This window comes from Platalea leucorodia, assembly GCF_965183815.1.
Source record: "Platalea leucorodia genome assembly, chromosome: 5".
Classification (NCBI taxonomy): Eukaryota; Metazoa; Chordata; class Aves; order Pelecaniformes; family Threskiornithidae; genus Platalea; species Platalea leucorodia.
In genome coordinates this window covers 81,748,357-81,769,685 of record NC_138827.1, presented here as the reverse complement: position 1 = coordinate 81,769,685, position 21,329 = coordinate 81,748,357, and the positions used below count along the sequence as shown (strand labels likewise).

General features: G+C 33.8%; 1 protein-coding gene across 15 annotated transcripts in view; it reads right to left on the bottom strand.

The window, feature by feature from the left end:
• The window catches only part of LOC309590419 (sodium channel protein type 2 subunit alpha), a gene marked incomplete at both ends in the record, with an annotated part of 61,443 nt that overhangs the window by 13,249 nt on the left and 26,865 nt on the right, over window positions 1–21,329 (bottom strand). For all 15 annotated transcript variants that reach the window (XM_082311569.1, XM_082311571.1, XM_082311567.1 and 12 more), the window contains 5 exons: window positions 5,236–5,409; window positions 6,490–6,644; window positions 7,232–7,352; window positions 17,323–17,808; window positions 19,864–20,220. In XM_082311569.1, coding sequence (XP_082167695.1) covers window positions 5,236–5,409; window positions 6,490–6,644; window positions 7,232–7,352; window positions 17,323–17,808; window positions 19,864–20,220 — 1,293 coding nt within the window. The remainder of the gene's footprint in view (window positions 1–5,235; window positions 5,410–6,489; window positions 6,645–7,231; window positions 7,353–17,322; window positions 17,809–19,863; window positions 20,221–21,329) is intronic.

Sequence of the window (21,329 nt, the reverse complement as noted above, 5' to 3'; positions counted from 1 at the left end):
GAAAAAATCCCTCAAATGTTCATTTCTGTACCTCAGTCTCGAGAGTTCTTCAAATAATTGGCTGTACAGAAATAGGCATTCACTGATTATGGTGTTAAGATTTTGCCCATTGTATGAAAAGGTGGTTTCCTATGTTACTTGTATCCATAAAGAATTAGATTGAATCATTAGATGAATCACAAACACAAGAGTGACAAGATCATGCCTCAAAAGGACAGTCTGAGAGCAGATAGAAATCAATTATTCATTACTATGTTGCTATGTATATTAATCTAACAGAAAAGAGTATTTTGGTGAATTCCTATCACTGTACTTTTCAACTGGATTACATGTCAGGATGTAATTCTTTTTATCAAAGGAAAGGCTTGTTTTGTTGCTGTAATGGATATGTTTGTAAAGGAACTCGCTGTGATTTAGAAGCATATTAAGAAGAAAATCTTACTGATTTTCTGTCCTCTGTAACTGAAGTCTGTTCACTTACAAGAGAGAACATTATTGTTTCTCCCATTAATTATTCTCATTAATTGTTATTAATAATTGTCATCAATACAATTTATTTGTCCTGTGATTCTACAGTGAGAGAGTTCTTTTTTATCCTTAGCCACTCTTAATATATTACAGAGATAACAAGATGTGGAATTCTCTGTTTTTTTGATAGAATATTCATTGATTCGCTCACATCAAGAAGATACCCAGACATGACAATAAACTTTAGTGTAAAGACAGCACATTTTACAGATTAAAAATAAACTGTGATATATATATTAAAAAAATATGTCTCTCACTGGGAGAGCAAGACATCCCTTTTAAAGTTGAACTCACATTAATGGCTCCTTCATTTTATACTTTTCTCCCCAAACTAGCACTGTGCCTTAGCTATCTTTTGCAAACAAGACTCCATACAAGCTAGTTGTGTAGCTGTAGCTCCTGTAACTTCAGTGGCACTGTGTATATTGGCAGTTTTTAGGTTCTGATTGTAAGTCATTCTCCAGCCTAGCTTGTGCTTTCCATTTCAGCTATTTGCAGCTTTCTTACCATGGTGCTAGTGCTCTTACATCATAAACCTGAAGTTGTTTCACAGAGAAATACTTCATCTATTGTAAACAACACTTTTTCCTCTGAAGGACAGTTCAAATGAGAGGCTTGGCATTCTCTGATATTAATTCTATTGTATATACAGCATACATATAGACAGCTGTTCTGTACTGCTCTGGTTTTCTCAGTCTTCTTAGCTTGGTCTTCTGTCCTCTGTTCCTCCTGTTTTGTTGCTAGTAGGTGAGAAAATAAACGTCTCTGTACACTGATAAATAGATAAATTACTTTCTTTTGAAACAGGAATGCATGCAGATGCAGTAACTTTAAGAAATTAAAATGAACTCAAAATGCTGGAAAGAATTTTGACATTCATCTTCTAAAACTGGAGGGTTGTGTGTCCGCATTTTTGTGTACAGATCTTCCAATCTGTTGCAAAAAATGTTTTGAAACTTAGCAGTCACAGTTAGCCCTGCTCAAGGTCTTCAGTCAGGGGTGTCATCTGAGCCAGATCATTGGTCATACAGCTCCACATTGAGTTGCTTTCTATTTAGGCCTAAAATGTTAATCCATATGAATTCTGTGTTTCTTGCTGGGGTGGCTAATTTGCGTGATTTAATTCCAGGTCCTCAGTGGCATATGGCCCTCCTCACTTCCAACACCGCTTATCCTATCTTTCATGTAGTTTAAGTGTTCAAATATTACACTTAACTAGGAATAAAAATAAACTGCAAGATTTGGAAAAAAAAAAAATCCAAAGATTTTTCTTTCTATTGAGAAGTTAACAATTTTTTTTTTTTATTTTTGAAAGATAGATACTATAGTATCAGTTTTCCAGGCAGGCATTTTTGACACTCTCATTTTTGACCAGTGTAGCCTTTCTTATGCCTTACGTAGCCTTTCTTATGTTATGGTCCTATGGTAAGATAATATCAATTTTTCTATATGTACTTGGTGAATGACTCTTAATTTATGGTATTTTACTGTCAAATATTCAAAATTCATTTTGTTTAGACGCATAATTGCTAGCGATGATTCTGTTCCCTAACTCACTGAACAAGAGCCTTAGGTTTCATGCATATATCATCTGAATACCCCTTTGAATTAATTAATTAATTTCATTAATTTCTAGATTATCCAATGTTATCATAGCGTACTATATTAGGATACACATAAAGACATGTGTGACTGTCTAGGAAGACAAAGTGACATCTCTTTTTGTATCTGGTTTCCCAGCACATCAATATTCTCATCTTCTTATTTCTTCTTATTTTTATTATGAAGTTGTCAGGGTAGCAGTTGCCTCTTACTCTGTGCATACAGCATTTAGTATATTACTATAATGTGACCCTGATCTTTTCCAGAATGTTGCTGCTGAGTAAATTGTTCTGAAAAGCTAATAAAAAGGCTGAGAGCACAGTTTAATTAAATTACTTTAAGTGTTTTAACAAATAAGCATGAAACATTTTTAGCTATATGAAGAAATATTATATAAGCCATCAATATGCATATAAGCCATTTAATGTATTATACAACAAGCCCAATTGGAGGGTTGTTTTGCTACATTTAATTGTTCAAAAACTGTACCCATTGGAATTTTATCAGTCATGGGCAATTTCAGGAAGGTCTAAGATTTCATTCCACTTAGAGATTCATTACTGCCCCACAGCATTTGGCAAATACATGATTTGTTTTAAATGCTACATATTTCCATTTCATTCAAGTACAACTTATTAACACAATCATTTAGAAATAAAGTGCCTATACCAAATAATAGGACTACCTTATAAAGTTTAAAAATATACAGCATAACACAGTATCCACTTAAGATTATCTAAGATTACATATCATAGCAGAAAACTATACAAACAAATTTAATAAGTGACAAACTCATTGGGTATTCCCAGATTCCCTGTCTCCTTCCCTGATGTCCTGTCTCCTAGCTTTGTAGGTGGCAAAGAGAACTTAGAGTCACTACAGCTGTACATCAAAACCTAGACATAATAAACTCATGACAGATGGCTTCTGGAAAAAGAGCTAAGAGCAAAAACCAAGGTACAGGAGGACATGCTCTATAGCATCTAGTTGTACTGGATTAAGATATGACTGTCTCAAAGCTTCACTGGATACTTCTGCCAGAATTAGTCTCCCCCAAAAAAGCAAATATGTCCCTGCTTCTCAGCTGCCTGCATCCAAAATTCAGTCTCTTAGCTTAAACCACTGATAAATGTGTGTGTTTGAACTAATTTACCAGATTGTGATTTTGGATAGATAAGGCACTCCACCCAAGTATCTGCTCCTTGCTGCAGATATTGTTGCATCTAGCAGAAGAGTGGGGCATAGAGTTGGCATGATAAGGTCTTAAACTGAGGTAGCCAGATATACCAAGAGTCATCTGTCATGACAGAGGTGAAAATTGCCATTTCTTTGTGTAATTATTGAAATCTAATTTGGTCGTAATCACTGAGAGTAACTATGGCTATTTCTCACAGTGAGAGACTCAGGTATGTAAGATACTAAAGGTCAAAGCCCTAAAAGACTATCAGTGTTTACTCTTGAATAATTTTAGAGGATGGAATTAAACAATTTTATTAACTTTAGTCACTTCTAATGAAGAAGGTCTCACTGGTGTTCTCACTGGGATAATGCCACTGAATCACACCTGTTTAAACTGCCTGTTAAAGCAGTGTCAATTCTCTCCTTTTCTATAGGAAGATAACATGAGTTATATATCTTTCAAGTGCTGTCTGGTGGTGCTAAAGGAATTGCTGAATTAGCCTTAGGCACAGTAAGACATTTTTTACCACTTTCTGGAACATTGAATATAAATCTTCAAAAGTAGAAGGTTCCAATTTCATTTAGTCATGCTTTTGTTTATAAAATTAAAAATTATGGGTAAAAATTTGGCAAAATAAGCTGCTTTATTTATGATTATGTTCTTTGTAATTCTGAGAGCCTGCTCAGATAACAGCATCTCTGAGTCAACTATTATTAAGAAACCATGCAGTATGGCTTAGAATAATCTGTTTAGGTTTATGTTACAAAAAGGATAATTAAAACATGAGTTGTAGTTTATCTAAAAAAAAATCCATTCTTAACATAATCCTGGAAGGGAGCATCTGTCTTCTGCACTAACATCCTCTTAAGAAAACCATTCACACTGCTCCATTCTAGTGTAGATTTTCAGGACAGAGCTAGAGATTAACAGTATAACAAAACTAACTTGGGCAGGTTAAAAAAAAGTGAAGGTCTTCCATTTTGAGTTATGGGCCAATCTAGCAAGGTTTGTTTTTTTTTTCCTCTGGGAGTCACAAATCTGATACATTTCTATTATATATTCATAAGGAATAAGTATTTATGGGACCAGGATTTATGTAAACTTCTCAAGAAATACAGTAGCTTGGGCACAAATTACTATAAATGCACATTTGCCCTGAGATGCCATCTCTCAGTTCCACACAGAGGACATGTATAGCCAGTGAACTGGGTCAGATAATGTGTGAAGGCAAGAGACCAAAATATTCTGGGAGTAAAACCAGCTTTGATCCCTTCTGACAATATAAGCAAGGCCTTTGCTCAGAAGTATATCACGCTGGGAACACAGCCAAGAAACCTTGTATTCTCTTCTATCATAAACGCTGCCAAGTCATAGCTGATTTAACTATTGCAGATTGTCAGCCTATTAAAACTAATTAATTTTTAGACTAAATAGCCACTGTCTTTCTGTTTTACTGAAAATGATAATAGGATAGTTTTAGGGGATGAAGTTCTGAGAACTCAGATGAAATCTGGACCAAATGTATTGTTTCACTTGCAAAGCTGCAATGTTTGTAGAAGAAACTTGCACTATGTAGTGTATTATTTGCTAAGGAATAAGGTGGTGTGATCAGAGTCCATTAAAAATAGCATGTTTCAAAATTAGTTTTTTTCCTCGTAAAATCTCAAGTTTGATACATCCTGGCAACAAAATTATTAACCATGAAGAATGAACGAATTGATGGCCAGCCATCCTTTTCCTTCTGGCACATAAATGCACTTTAAATAACACATCCAGATCACTGCAGGCTATCACTAATGCAGTATAGCTATACAATGTGAATTATTTTTGCCTGTTTATAAGAAGATTACTTAGTAGTAATGAGTTTTACAACATAATGGACTTCACTATAGTGAATTTTACAATATTAAAAACTGTGTACTTACATCAACAATCAGGAAGTCCAACCAGCACCAAGCATTAGTAAAATATATTTGAAAACCGTATGCTACCCATTTTAAAAGCATTTCCAAAATGAAAATATATGTAAAAACTTTGTCAGCATATTCCAGCATAGTCTTGATAGTTTTGCGCTGTTCAATATATATATCTTCAAAAGCCTACGAAAAAAATATATTCAGGTATTACTAATGTTTCACAGAACATACATGATAAAAATAAGTAATAAATAATAAAAAATAAGTAATAAATAATAAAAAATAAGTAGGTCAGAGCTAATCTTTCCCCTTGTTCTTCTGCATCCTCTTATTTTACATATTTCCCATCTTTAGCCATACTACAGACTGGAGCAACTTTATGTATTCTGCCCTGTCTGGAGTTGAATATATATATATATATATATATACACACACACACATATATATATGTCCTATTTTCCTAATGAATGAAGAAATAAACTCAAAGCATGAATTTTCATCTGCTGTGGTATTAAGAAACTTCCACATACACACACAAAAATCCCCCTTTCTTATACAAAATCTGTTCCAGATATGTGTATTCCATTCTAGAAAGCAGTTAGGGAGATTACATTTCTATGCTCTATCAATCAAACTTATGTCTAAAACTAAAAATAAAGAGCAATGTATTTGCTAGAATGTACAGTATGCACATTGATACTGTAGCAAATGTTCAACTTGAGTAAAGCTGGAAAAGTGGGTAATGTAATCTTGTTGAAAAATGGTTGTTAGGTTTAATTTGCCGTCACACTCTTCCCTATCTCCTGCCTCCAAAAAAGGAACAGAATGAAGTAATTATTGCATTTTTTGTATGGTCTTTCATAAGCAGAATCCAAGAAGTGGCTGAGCCTAGAGGGAATTAAGGACTTAAAATCATACATTTAGCTATATACTCACAGTTAACAACGGTCCTCTGTACTCAAATCTCTTGATGAACATGCTGGAAATTGGCAGGCAATTTAAATCTTGGGTAGCTATGCTGGCTTAAATAAAATTGTGCCAGCTTTACAGTGGTAAACCAAACGTATTACTAAAAAAGTGCATGTGAAATTTAACAAACTTTTTCAAGTTTGGGCCAAGTTTCATTCCATCCTGAAATGACGGAATGCAGGTAGTTTTATACAGCTCCAAGCAAAACAAGCTTTCTGAAGCAAATTTGAATTTTGCTGTTGCTTCTGAGGAGATATCTAAATATTTCAGCATCTCCAATTTTTTTGTACTTACTAGTGCTCCACTGCTGAGGAGAATCATGAAGACAATGAAAGTCTCAAACCAGTTGTGCTCAACTATGCTGTAGCAGGTTTTTCTAAGATTCCACCAAATTTTTCCTTTGCCATCCTCTATACTTACTTGACAACATGGAAATTTCTGCACACACCCTGCATTAGATTAAGAGATATTAGGATCCAAACGCAAATTATTTCAAAGTCAATATTTACTGTGGTATCAACATGTTAGAAGCTTTAACAAATTTTATAATAATTTTTTAAATTAAACACGGGAATCCTCTTTTATAGGATACTGAATATCTGAATTTAGATAAGTAATTTGAAGAGAAACCAGACAATAGTAGACATAATCACGAGTAAACTCAGTCCAAAAAACTTGATGTTTTTGACTATTGGCATGTAACAACTGCTCCATTTGTTGATGGAGCCTCACAAAAATTAATTTGTTCCAAATTTCAAGGGCTCTTTCAAATCACTGAAAAGCATTTTAAGAATAGAAAAGTTAATGCAGCTTCTTAGTTACAAGATGTATGCAGTGGCCAGGCAGATAAAGTTACTCAAAGCCTAGGGAAACCTTTTTTGGCATCTGATTTCCAGCATTCTAGGCTGGGAGTATTTTCTTTCGATTGTTGAGGTCATGAAGGTCCACCAGATTTGAAAGTCTCAAGAGCTTAAATATGCCTAGTAATAATGCCATTTTACTAATACATCTCTTAAGTCAACAGTTATTCTACAACCTTCTGTAAAACAGGCTTCTGGTTCAAGAGCTTCTTCACTTTCAATTTCTGCTTGCTCGCCCTCTCCAGGAGGAGCAATATCAACTGTGCTGCCTTCTGATGAACTGGTTGCATTTAGTTTCTGCAAGTAAAGTTCCACAGAACAATTTTTTCTCATTAGATACATATTCTGTAAAAGATGATAGTGAATCAAATCATGCCAGTCTCTGACTTTTGAAGAACACTAAATTTATACTGATAAATATGCATCACCATAAGTAAAAACATAGTAATGACATGTACATTGTATTGTTCTGTTTCCCAGTTTATCTTCTTATAGGGAACAATTAAATATAATTTGGCTACTAACCTGATCCACGTATAAGACTTCTGAAGTATTCTCAGTAGTATTAAAACTGGAGAGCTTGCATGTACCACACTCTCAAGTTATTTCATTTTCTTTACTATACTGGATTACACTGAAAATGTGTCTTAGTTTTCCCAGCGAAATGAACTAACAGAAAGGTCCACACATATCTTCATTCCACTACAGATGGTGTTTTCACAAACATACACCATATCTGGATTAAAAAGTTGTAAATTTAATGGCATGTAATGGCAAATTTCTGCACAATTTAATTTTTGCAGAAAACACAAATTACCAGATCCGAAATATCTTCTTTGCATTCCAGTCTCCTGTGCATATTGAGAGACCTCCTGAGATCCTTTCTATCCCAAATATTTCTATCGTTCTACTACTTTTGTGTACAGAGAAGTACTCTAGTCCTTCCTACGGTAAAAGCAGTTCTAGGTCTGAAAACTGCAAGAACTAGAGAGTGATATAAAGCAACTGAAATTAAGTAACTTTTTACCAAGTACACTGAAATTTGGATCAGGTCAAGCTGTTTATCAGTCATGCAAGACTGCCCATAATTTTGTCCTTTTAAGAAAGCATACTTTGAAAGGACAAACCTGCTAAAGATGCACACAACTAATGCAATAACTGGACATAGAGTTTGTAACTTGTTTTCAGCTGTCAATACTGTTTGCATCTTTAATTGCTTTCATCCAAAATACATTGTCTTTTACTGTGAAATAAGGCTTGTAATCAGAAAGCAACATTAAAAAATGCATGGCAGTGAAATACTTCTTGTTTATACCATGTAGCAGTAATACATAGGAATTTCAAGGGAGATCTAGAATGCACCTCTAACTTAAATACTTTAAATTGTACAGGCACCAATTACTTTTCACATTTAGTTTTCAAAGCAGTGACATTTTTATAATATTGAAAAAAATACTGTTCAGATGATTTGAATGATTTTGCAATAAATAATAAACAATAACTTTTTAAGGAGGCATTTCCATGTATTCTCTTCTTCAGAGACACTGCTGCAAATTAAAACCAGTTATTGAACTCTTCAGTTAAAGCCCAGTCCCTTCAGGAAAGGGCTTTTTTCTGCCAGAAATTAAGTAAATGGCACATATATAATTTGGTAAGCAATTCTTTCCTCATATTCAACTCTTGCATGAGATGAATGAAGTTTAAAAAAAATTCATGTTGGGTGATGAATAATTTCAGGGTTAAGTTTCAAGAAGCTGCCCTTCACACACACATGCAAATGTGGTCAATATAGGGTCACTCAGACCTCAGCTTTCATGGCTATTACTGCACTGTGACCAAAAATAAAGGACTTGTCACATAATAGAAAACATTTCTGACAAGCATACAGGTATGAGTTTAAAAACATTCTTTCCCTTTTTAAATATCATGATCTGTCATACATGGAAAATCATGCTGGCAAATGTGAAAGGATTTGGATAAATACATTGAGATTTGGATGTTTCCAATGGTTAATTTTTGCTTAGTAAACATGTTAAAATATCATATTTCCTTTTTCATACTGCACTTCCTCTATGATTTCCAAAATTTATATATGTAAAATAGTTACGGCCCTATTGCCTCTAAATGGAATATTTTTATTACTGATCATGTAGATCAGTAAGTCTGAAATAAAATACTGTGTACCTCATATAGTGAGAATATTTTAAACTTTGCTTTCTGTATTACATTTACAGACCATAATGCACATTAATGTACACTATATTAAGCATTATTAGCACACCACCTTATTATCCACATATAAGGCTCTCTTTTAAAAAGGAAATAAGATTTGTGAATTAACTCTCTTATTATATATCATTGTAATATAAAGAAATAAGAAGTCTGAAACCTGTCACTGAAATTATAGGCAGTTTCTTCATTAAATAAAAACCAAATATTGTGAAAATAATAATCTATCACATTCAAGTTAGGAAAATTAAAACTAATTCATGGCCTGATCCATCATCATTAAATCAATTACTGACTTAATAGTAGCAAGATAAAGGTTCATAGTAAGCGTCAATTATTAATCTATATGAGTGCCAATTAAAAGGCAGTCAATTTTTTAACTGCATCTTCCCATGTAAACTCTGTTGCAGATAGTCCTGTCAGCATAGTTCCTAAAAACCAAGTGCCAGAAGTGCAATTTATAATCAGTACAAACAAAACCTACTATAATTCTCTTCATTATTTTTCACATAAAGCATACTCTTCATTATTTTTCAAATAGTCTCAAACAATCGCATTACAAAAAAAACCTCATTAAGTCAATAAAACTCCTCTTCTTCGCTTCAAGACCCTAAATTAGGAAAGAATCATTGCATTTCAAATAAGGTAACTTTAATGATCTTTTTTTTCTAGCGGTAAAACTAATAGGAAACTCAAGATACGTGATGGATTAACACAATCTTCTTTTCACCTCATAAATGTGATTATCAGCCTCTAGAACACGCCATGCCCTGTAAATGCTTATTTGCATCTTCAGTGATAACACATTTTCCTTTACAAGGATACATTTGAAAGCAATTGCTTATGATGCAGCATTCTCAAGGCCTGAATCAGCAAAACAACATGCTTGACTAGAGCAGAAGCCTGAGCAATACTGTGGAAATCACACACAAAAATAAAATAAAAAAATAAGACTACCTCAATGGGATTATATTTTTCTGAAAATAGTATTATAAATATCATTGTATAGGATATAACATAAAAAAATGCTTCGTCACCAACCCAAATACTTGATTAATATATGTATAATCAGCCTCCATACTGTCCTTTCAGAGCAGTGCATCTTGTTTCAACAGCTTAGGTCATTAAAACAAGCTTTGACCAACAGCATGTTAATGTGCCCATTTACAAGAAAATGCATTCACTTAAGACCCAGTCTTGCTCTCATTTGATTTTTTTCTAGATTTCAATAAGAGCAAGAGCGGGCTACTAAAATTTTAAGCTTTACAAACGGCTTCATGATTCAAGTGACAATAAAATAAAGGGATTCAGCCATTACAAATTGCCTTTAGTAATTCAGCCATGTGGTTTTATCCTTTGAATCTTGAAAGCTGCACTGTAATTGAGTGACAAAATAAAAAATAATGGGGACCAATGATTCCAAAGTGATTCTAAACTGACTTTAAATCTCAGATCTTATGATATTTGACTTTTATATAATATTAAGAAAACCACTTTAAAAATCTCTTTCCATAGAGTTTTATTTGATGTTTGAAGCATATCTTGGTTTAGAATTTAATCAGTAAAATCTGAGAATTTTCAGAATACACACCAACATTAATTTCTGTTGGCATCCCTGGACAATTTATAGTATGATATCATATAGGCAGATCATACTACACTATAATCAATGATATAAAATGAACCATTTGGTTATCTTTTTGAAGCCAGTGAGACTCTGCCTGAAGGAAACAGCTCTGAATCCTGCTATAGGACTGAAATCTCAATCCCAAGAAAATTTTGACACCTGGTTTTACTGGGATAATTTGACCTCCTTAGTTTCATGTTACTTTGGCTCCTGTGCAATATTTGCTGTCCCTATATCCTGAAGGCTCTGCCAATTATGCATCAATGAAGATTATACCTGCCTATAGTGAAAAAAAACCCACTAGGGTAAATACACATGGAATTTTATAAAAATGATGCCAACTACTCCATAGTCTTTCTAATTTACACCAAGTAAAGTCCCACAGCGCAGTCACAGACTGCTACCGCGAAACACACTCCAAAATACCACTATTTATGAAGGAATTTAAAATTTAAAAAAAGAGTATTTGTAAAATGCTTTGCTTTGGGAGTTTTTTAGGGGGAGTTATTTGCTAAGTATAATTTTAGCAATTATGAAACTGTTTGCTCTGCTTACAGTTTATAAATCTCAAGATATGCACTGCCCAAATGAATATAGTATGTAGTTTGTAGCATCTTGAAGATTTGCATTACAGTGCATTGTAAATTTAAAAGTATAACAGTGTAATTTTTATGCGAGTAGCTACTGCAATAATTTAAATGTTATTCATGAAGGAGCTGAAGTTGTGGCAGTAATCGTTACATAAATCACTTAACACATTTCATTCATTAAATATTTACATTTATAAGGGCTGAATCAAAAAGGGTTGTTTTTATTTTTTAAAAACTATGCATGCTCCCTTTTTCTTTGGCCTCTTTAACGCATAACATTCCAGTACTTTTACGATCCATACTTCAAAACCTGTAGAGCATGCAGTTGTTGCTAAAGACTATTAAAATATCCAGAAAAATCATTAGCAGAGTTAAAAAATGTATGTCGGGGTTGCCAATCCCGCCTGACCATGCTGTGATGTGAGTCCCATGACTCAGCAGAGAGCAGCTGTGCATGTTTCTACTGTCTTGCAATGGATAGGGAAGGTACATAGCTGAATAGCATGCAGGCCAGTCAAAATCCATTAAAAAGTGATTATATATATATATACATATATATGTATAACTTGCTTAGGTAACCTGTGTGAAAGTGGTGACACGTTGCTCTACCTGGTTAAAAAGCACCAGAGCTGCATTCTTGATTGCTCCAGCTTGGTTTTACCCCTGTGAGAAGTAAGAATGGTAGGTAGTGAAGTTCAAGACACAGGATCTCTAGTTTTCCTCTTTTTGGAATCTCTAATTCAAACATGGCTTTAGCACAATTAAAACATAGTTATTAAATATTTTATGATCAGTTGGCAAAAAGGGAAATACATACCACCTGAAATGTTCAACAAACTTTTCTACGGAACTTGTTAGTTTATTTTAGAGAAATAAGAAATGCAGAAGCTAGACCTAATAATCCACACTCTGAAACTGTGATTCATAAATAAAAATACAATTAATTAAATTAATAAAGAGATGGTTAGCAGATTTGGAAAGTATTCCAGTATTTATATAGTGCTTAATGCATATTAATGAAAATTTTAAGGGTTTTTTCATTTAATGTTCTAGTCTTCATTTAACTATGTGATTATCTGTTTTATTTGCAAAAAATGTATGTACAGTAAGCAAAATACTTTGAAGATGTATGTCTTCCCGTTCCTCCTTCATCCTGTAATAATGGTGGTAGAACTTATAGATCTCAATGAAAATAAACTTCCTTAGTTTCTGTTCAAATTAAATGTGAGGAAGTATCATATTGTGTAAGTTTCTAGTTTAGATTTAGTATGCTATATACTTCTGACTCTATAATCTCTCTCCAATTGTTTCAAAAGAGGATTGGATCAGTGTCTGGACAGTGGCCCATCAGTGTATCCAGAGATGTGGTTTCATTCATTAGTTATCCACAGCTAGTCCAGAACTTAAAGAATCTGTGACTTTTGAAGATACTGTCCCAGAATTGGTCAGTTTTAGAAAAGGGGAATTTAGATTGTTGGATATTTTAAAAGAAATCTGATAAAAAGTCATTCAACAAATTGATCAAATCACTACTGGGTATGTTTTGGCTAAGAAATTTATTGCAACCCAATGGCAATGCTTAACTTTTGGGAATGCAATAACTGTGTTCCTGTCTTTTTACTTCACCTAGTCACAAAGGCACGAGTGAAGCCAATCAGAAAACTGAAATTATTTCTTTTTTTGAAAATTCAGTAGATTAGATGATGATTTCAGAAGTTATTGAGCAGCTTTACTGCTCCAATCTGCATTTGTACTTGCTGTACATATACTGTAGATAGAAAGGCTTTTGGAATTCTGAATGATAGAGGCCTGTAGGTACATGTATTTCTTTAGCTGTGAAATAAGCTTTCCATAACTGATTAATACCTTTGAAATTATTTTTCCATGTTGAAGTCCAAAACTTTATTCATAAAGTTGTGATTCAGATATAATGAACAGTTGTTAAGTGGTACGGAAATACAATAGTTAGGAGTCTTATATTTGGTAAGATTAACGTAGTCCATTCATTTCACTGATTAGCAGGCATATTTTATAATAGAAACACCATCCATAATGCTAACTTTAAAAAACACTGAATTATCCCCTTTAGTTGCTTCTAATTTTCTTATTATCTGCAAAGTTAATTATCTTGAGTATCTTATTTTCAGAGCAGAAATCTGTTATTTCTGATGGTTATTTCATTGGGTATTGCACCTCTATTTTCTGATGGTAGATATTAAAAATAATCCTTCTTCAAAGTATCAAAAAATGCTCACTTCTTTCACATACTTTCAGCAAACTATTACTCTAAAGCAGTGGGTAACCTTAAAATCTAATAAATGTTATTATTCTGTTTCATCCAAAATGAGACTTCCCCAAATTTCTAGTGATACGTATTAGAAAGATCTTGTTTAGGTCTGGAACTTGCAACCAGGTTCCAGAATAGGTTCTGGCAGATTTGGGAAGTTATTAACTAGCAAATTAATTAGAAAGTGTTTTTATGAAAGGGGAAAAAAAAAAGGAACGAGCCTTCCAAAAGAAACTTGGTGGCTAGAGTAATTTTGTACCATAGTATATCTGATAATAAAAATAGGAAAAATTACAATTTGTTCCTCACTCACCCACAGTTACAATTTCTATAGTAATTACCTGCTCTTGGCACGTTCCTCAGGGGCACACAGCCCCTGCCCCACTTCTAGCATGACCTGTTATTGCTGACAGACTTTAAATAATCATTCTGCTCTTAACATCAGTGACAGTGAGTAAGACACCAGAAAAAAATGGTTCATTTTACAGTTCCTGTGCAGATCTAGCTTCCCACAGCTCTGTTGTTAAAGAAAAAGTTATTAAAGGGGACACCTCCTGGGGGTATTTTAAGTGCTAAGTACTGCCACAGGTAAGGCAGGGAAACTTCTGCCCCATCTCTTACCCTCCTTTTGCAGACCAGGCCTTCTCCTAGCAGGAATGTTTTCTCAGTAGTATCCCTTGAGAGGCAAAATAAAGTAAATGATGGTGTACTGTTCTAGAGAGGTAACTTAAACACTGCGCCAATATACTCTCTATCTTCCTCAAAAGACAATCAGAAGGTAGCAAAAGATTCAACAGTACTGTTGACTTGGTAGGAGAAGATTGGGAATCTTCACAAATTCCTGTCACACATCAGAACATCCGTTCATATATTACGAAAGCAGGTGGATTTTTATATGCACAATAAAAGAAAGCACTTTATCCTTTCCCTAAAAATCATCCAGAAGGAATGGAATAAGGAATCCAGAATGGAAACTGCAATTAATATAGAATTCACAGTTTTCAGGGCACTGGTAAGAAATTCCTGTCTTATCAGATACCGTTCACAATATGCACACTTGCACTGTACGAATACATGTCAAATAGTTAAATGATAAACAGTTGTGCATAAACAGAACTTGAGGGAAGCGCTATTGCGCCAGCTTCGCAATGGTAGTGATTATTACATTCTATGGAAATCTTGAGGCTCCACAGAAGTCCTAGACTTATCCTATCTCCATTGAAAATTTCTTCACAAGTTCTTAATATAAACACCATCCTTCATTTACTGGCGGATTTCCCACAGTCACCTGAAATTTTCACTTTCAAATTGCTTATACAGACTTTTGGATTTTATTACTCTTCCTGAAGACATATGGATACATCCAAAGGCCATAAAAAAGGCAAAATGCCTTTTGATTTGTTACAGTCCTGAAACTTCAGGATGACCTTAGAAGAAAAAAGCATGATGCCTGAACCAAGCAAAGGTGGGAATGAACAGAGCAATTGACTTGTGAAAGTCAGCTTGAAATCAGTATCATTCAGAACTTCTCAGCACAACAAGGACTTTTACTCCATTTTCTTGGGGTGTACTTACATCATGTATTCACTTGGAAAGCAGAGGAGTTTCTGCCTTTGCATTGCATTTTGTTTTGTCCTCAGCTGTTCTGTTAGAATATATGGCAGTACACTGTAAACTGAACCATTCAATCTATCTTAAAGAAGAAACAAACAAATAATACCTATGGGATGATGTTATTTAACTTACACCACTCCAGTGGTATGCCTTATAGTACAGACCCACAAGCACTGTAGCAGAGAAAGTGGTAAGGACTGCCAGGGGATCAGGAGCCAGGTGCGGATGGGAACGTCCCAAGCCAGCTCCCTGCTGGGGCTAACATGCCACATAACCACACATTTAGCATCTGCACAGCTTATAAGCGTCCCAACTTCCTAATACATATTACAAACTTTTAAAAAAGTAGCATATGCAGGAAATTTTTAGGCATATAACTTCATAAGATGGAGTTACTAGGAAGGCACTCATCGCTGTATTTATCAAAACTAACCACAAGGAAAGCAGAAAACTTGTAGTAAAATGCCATTTTAAAGAATATCAGAATATATGAAAAGACTTGGAAGACTTTGCTAAAGGTTCATTGGAAAAGACAATTAACTTTTATTAGATCAGCTTACATGAAAAATACTTAACTCTCAGACCCAGAGTCACTCTGAAAGCTTTTTTTTGATACTAGTTGATCTCATAAATTATATCACTTTACACTTCCCGTATCTCTTATATTCTTAAATTGTCATGGATAAGCACTACTGCTATACTGTCTTATACATCTGCATTGAAAATGTCTCATGACTGAGCAACTCAGTCAGATGATAGAATATCTTGCTCTTAATCTTACAATTGTTACGCAGAGTAACCTTTGCAGCTGCAAACAAACACACACTCTTTATGTTCCTTTATGTTCTTTAGCAAAAAAAACATTAACTGGATCATGGCTATCCATTAAAGCTACGTGGTATAGTTTGGTATTGCTGAGGAATGCAGCATTATTTCAAATATGGCAGCTATACAGCTATGATACAGTCATGAATGCAGGGCTTCTTTATAGAAGAGCTTTCTTTATGGTAAACAAACCCTTATGTATTAATGAGTTATCATACAACATCATAGTTTCTAATCTAACTGAAAACATACTTATCCATGGTTTCTGATCCCTTAAACCTCACAGTTCCTACATTTCTAATGGCATTGAATATAATGCATTCTGCTAATGCATTTATTAGCTTGTCATTGATCATTAATCCAACATACAAAGTTTTCCTTGAATACCATTATCAGCTGTTCATGATCACTTCTGGTATTTGAGCCACTTATATTTTGAGGCACATGGCTTCTGGTTTTTACACCAACTTCTGTCTCTTTGCGCAATAACAATAGCATAAGGCTTTCAAGTAAACTGTTTCCACATGCATCTATATTACATCTATATTCTGCTCTCCAGGATAACATGAGATACTGCTTTACCATGACATTGATTGGTATCTGGATTACTTCAATTCAGCCAGCCATAGTCTCTGAACCCAAAATCTGTATGAATATTACAAAACTTTTTAGATAATCCAGAATATATCACTGATTTATGATGTCTCAGGGTTCATTTTTAGAACTACCCTAAATATAGGAAAAAATATTTCTTCTCCATAAATCCTGATTGCATTATAGGTAGTACAGAAAGAATGGTTTATGAAATGTGTGCTAGTCCTACAACCTCATAAAATTGTGAAAGAAATAATCATATTTAAAATTATACATCTTCCAAATGCTAATAAACAGAGTATTAAAAATGTAAACTCTAAGGACCCCCTAGTATACCATCACATGGGGTAATTTTTTTCTTGAATTATAATTACATCAAATAATAAAATACCAAATATATTTACATGCAGTAAGACAGTTTTTTAAAAATTCTAAATATGTAATTAAGAAATACGTAAATGCATGGCTACAATTTAATTGTTAAGATACGAAAAATCCTACCTGTTTGCTTTCTTCCATATCAGATTCACTGCTAAATTCTTCTGTATTTAAATTTTCAAAATCTGATTCTCCAACCGCAATTGGTACTGTCACAGTGAGGCCTGGGTTGTTTATGAATGACATGTAATCGTTTTCATCGATTACGTATTTTTCCACACTGCTGCCTGTGCCTACACCACTCGTGGTTCCATTCCCATCTTTAAGATAATTCAGATCTTTGCTTATTTCAACAGCAGTATGATTGGAAATGCAGCTGTCTTTCTTGTTGTTTAGCTCTTCAAGTGCTTTTATTTCCTCTAAAGCTTTCTGCTTTCTAATGAAGGCTTTTTGGATGAACTCCTGTATCTTTTTTTTAACATAATCTATTCCCTTCTGAATCCTTGCCACAGCAATCTGGAGATTGTTCATTTCATTATCATCGTCAGTAGCAGCAAGGTTGTCTGAACTAAATGAGCTCAGCAGCAAGGCCAGAAATAGGTTTAATACCTAAAAGATGAAAGAATACAGCTGTACAGTAAATACATACATATAAGAAGTGAGTACTTTTACAGGAAACTGTTGAATAGCACACATTGTTTTGAAAAACAACATTCACTCATTTTAGACAACCATATAGCACCTTAAATTATGAAAGATGTCCTTACTTGTTTTGATCAGTATTCACTCAGAAGATGAAAACAGACAAACTAATACCTAAATATTTAAACTTTTGATCTTTGTTTGAAGCAGCATGGTTGCTTAGACTTTAAAATAAAAAAAAAAAGTTACAAAAATTCTAGCTATACACATTCATCAGAGGTTTGAAAGGCTTCTGTCTAAATCTCTTAAGATCACTTGGAATTTATGTAGAATTAAATAAACATGATTCATAAAATTAGTTGGGTTTCTCTGATGCAGATATTTTAGAAACTTGTATTAGTTAATGCTATAATAACCTACTTATACTTTCTAACTACTATTTGAAAGATTATACCATGAGACTGTGATATTCTGTTAATTCTGGGCTTGTCTCTTCAATTCTATAAAGCTTATCATAAAAGGATAAAAGGAATATTTAAAAATTAATTTTACACTTCAGTCTCGATTATTTATAATAATACTGTATTATTTGTAATTGGATTTTTTTTTCCTTTTTCACTTGGCAAAAAATGAAAATTTTGTTTGCTCTTATGTAGGAATTTAAAATAAAATGGACTTCTTTCATCAGCAGGTAACAATCTTAGCACCAGTATTGACTGAGAACTGTGGTTTATTGTTTCAGACTTCAGACATCACTATTGTTGTTTTAATATAATCTCCTATAAGCTGTAGCTATTTCACTAAAGCTTACAAGCAATTAATCATTTCATACTTTCAGTCTGATGTACTACCAGGCATTAAAAGTTGTCATGATATGGCAAAATGGCATAAACAAACTTCCCCATTGTTAAATGTGTTAGGTCTCTCTTTTGTACTCTCTATGAGATTTAATTCTGCAGACTTTCACAATTCCAGAAAAGAACCTTGAAGGTAAAAAAGCACTTGGAAGAAAACAATATGAATCTCAAGCAGTATTTCTGTGCTGAAGCTTATGCTCAAAAAATAGTAGAGCAGGTTACTGATCATAAATAGCTTTCTGGGGCTCTGCACATTTCTGCTGATACAGTGTCAAGATTGCAAGGTCATGTAAATGACTAGGATACAAACATTCTGAATTCTATTTTATAAAATTTAAATCATGTTAAAATATGTCACTAAAGGAAGAGAGTTTTGACAGGTAATATAGTTTTTAGGCACATCAGAATGAACTGCAAAGATAACAGTAAAAGAAACTTAAAAATAAAAGTGTAAATGGGGCAGTCCAATTATAACATTGACTTCTAAGAAGTTCTCACCAATTCAATATTTATCAATTGAACCTTTGGCAATTTAATTTGTCAGCTTGAATTAACATTTTTCTATAAAGGTTTCTTTTATAATTTTGAGTTAGAAGCTTTCAAACACATTTTTAGGATGGATGTCCAGTCACTCTGTATTTAGTTTTTGCTTTTTACACCTAAACAGGCCAAAAAGTTCAGTACTTAAATTTAAGATACTCTATACAAGAATAGCTACATTATACTTTATTTTTATTAAGTCAGAAGTATTAGTGCTGCAGTTAGCTGTAGTGGGTGTAAGAAAGTCCATCAGAGTTTTTTTCTCTGAAGAAGCAGCTGCCTAGGAGCTGGTGCAGTATAAGCTTTATTATTTCAAGAGTAGTTAGGAAGACATCTGGATTTAAACAGCACCTCTAAATTACCTGCAGCACTCCCATGATAGGGTGTTTGATTTGGCATTTGGGTGTATTCCTAAATTCCTGTACACATAGTGAGAGTTCTTCAGTGTATGGAAATGAGGGAAAAGGGGGAGAAGGGAATCATCATATGTTTTTACCCAAAATCTAGCACATTCAGATTTATTTTTTTAATTCTGAACAGAATTATGACAAACATTCTCATTGCCTAGCTGTAAGTTGTGTACATTTTGCATCAGAGTTCACATTCAAAAATGTTTGTCACGTACCACTAGGTTTCCAATCACCATGACCAGCATGAAAACAATAAGGCACATGGTTTGGCCTGCAACTTCCATGCAGTCCCACATGGTTTCTATCCATTCTCCACAGAGCACTCGAAACACAATCAGGAAAGAGTGGAAAAAATCATGCATGTGCCAGCGTGGAAGCACGCAGTCACTGGAGATCTTGCAGACACATTCCTTGTAGCTTTTCCCAAACAGCTGCATCCCAACCACAGCGAAAATGAACACAATGATGGCCAGCACCAGGGTCAGATTTCCCAAAGCCCCCACTGAGTTGCCAATAATCTTAATCAGCATATTTAGAGTTGGCCAAGATTTTGCTAACTTAAAAACTCGGAGCTGAAAAACAAAAACGGAGAGGAATCATTAGTGTTAGTTAAGAAATAGAAGCAAGGTCCAAGTTGTTTAGCAGAGCATATCAATTTCTGTAGATTAATTTGTTCTTCAGTAGGAACATATTGTTATTTTAATGGCAAGCAGGGAGCATGGGGTATTTGCCTAAACTGCAGTGTTCAGCATTTCATCTTGGTGATGTACATAGGAAAACCCCCATAATTTTTGTTTGTCCCACATTTGATTCTAATATTTTTAAACATCCACTTACAGATAATTACTGAACAATTCTTAAAGACATTTTAGAAGCTTGTACTCTTTTATTCACCTTCACTATACCCTCTTTGCTGGCTTGATTCCACATTTCCCTCAGCACCACATTACATCTTCCAGCCTTAGAGGACAATTTTTGAAGCAACAATTTGATGCTGATATTGTGATGTCCATTCAAGTTATAAACACTAACTCAAAAATAATATTCAGTAACCAAACTATGGTATGTGAAGTTGGGTACCACTGCAACTGGTGCTAATAAACTAAGTCACTACTTCCTATTCTATATATTAGGAAATAACCTAGGTTTTCTAGTAATGTGATAACTACTAGTAATACAGACTTTTAAATCATGAATTATGTGCCTCTGGTAAACATACCTATAAATTAGTTTGTGTACAATACTAATTGCTATAAAAAAGACATTTCTAGTAGAAGCTCAATAATATTTCAATTTAACCGTTATCCTAAAGTCAGATTGTTATGACTCTGTTATATGTAATGGAGTTACTAAATGTTTATTCTCGGTGCCCATTAAAATTATGAGTAACACAAAGTAATGTTCACAATATAAAGACTAAAAATGTTATGATTCTTTATGCTGGTGGCAATATGTATGTTTTTACAGATATTCAGCTTTGATGAATCTTAATGAAATCAGTATAACGAAGATTTACAAAATTCTCAAAAAGTAGCAGTTAGTCTTATGCTGGCAAAGGATATCAGCAGGATAGGATATCAATAGGATAATTTGATACCATAAGATATTAAAGGATATAAATTGACAACACCTTAAACTTGTATTTATTATATATGGCTTGCAAATTAGACATATATGAAAA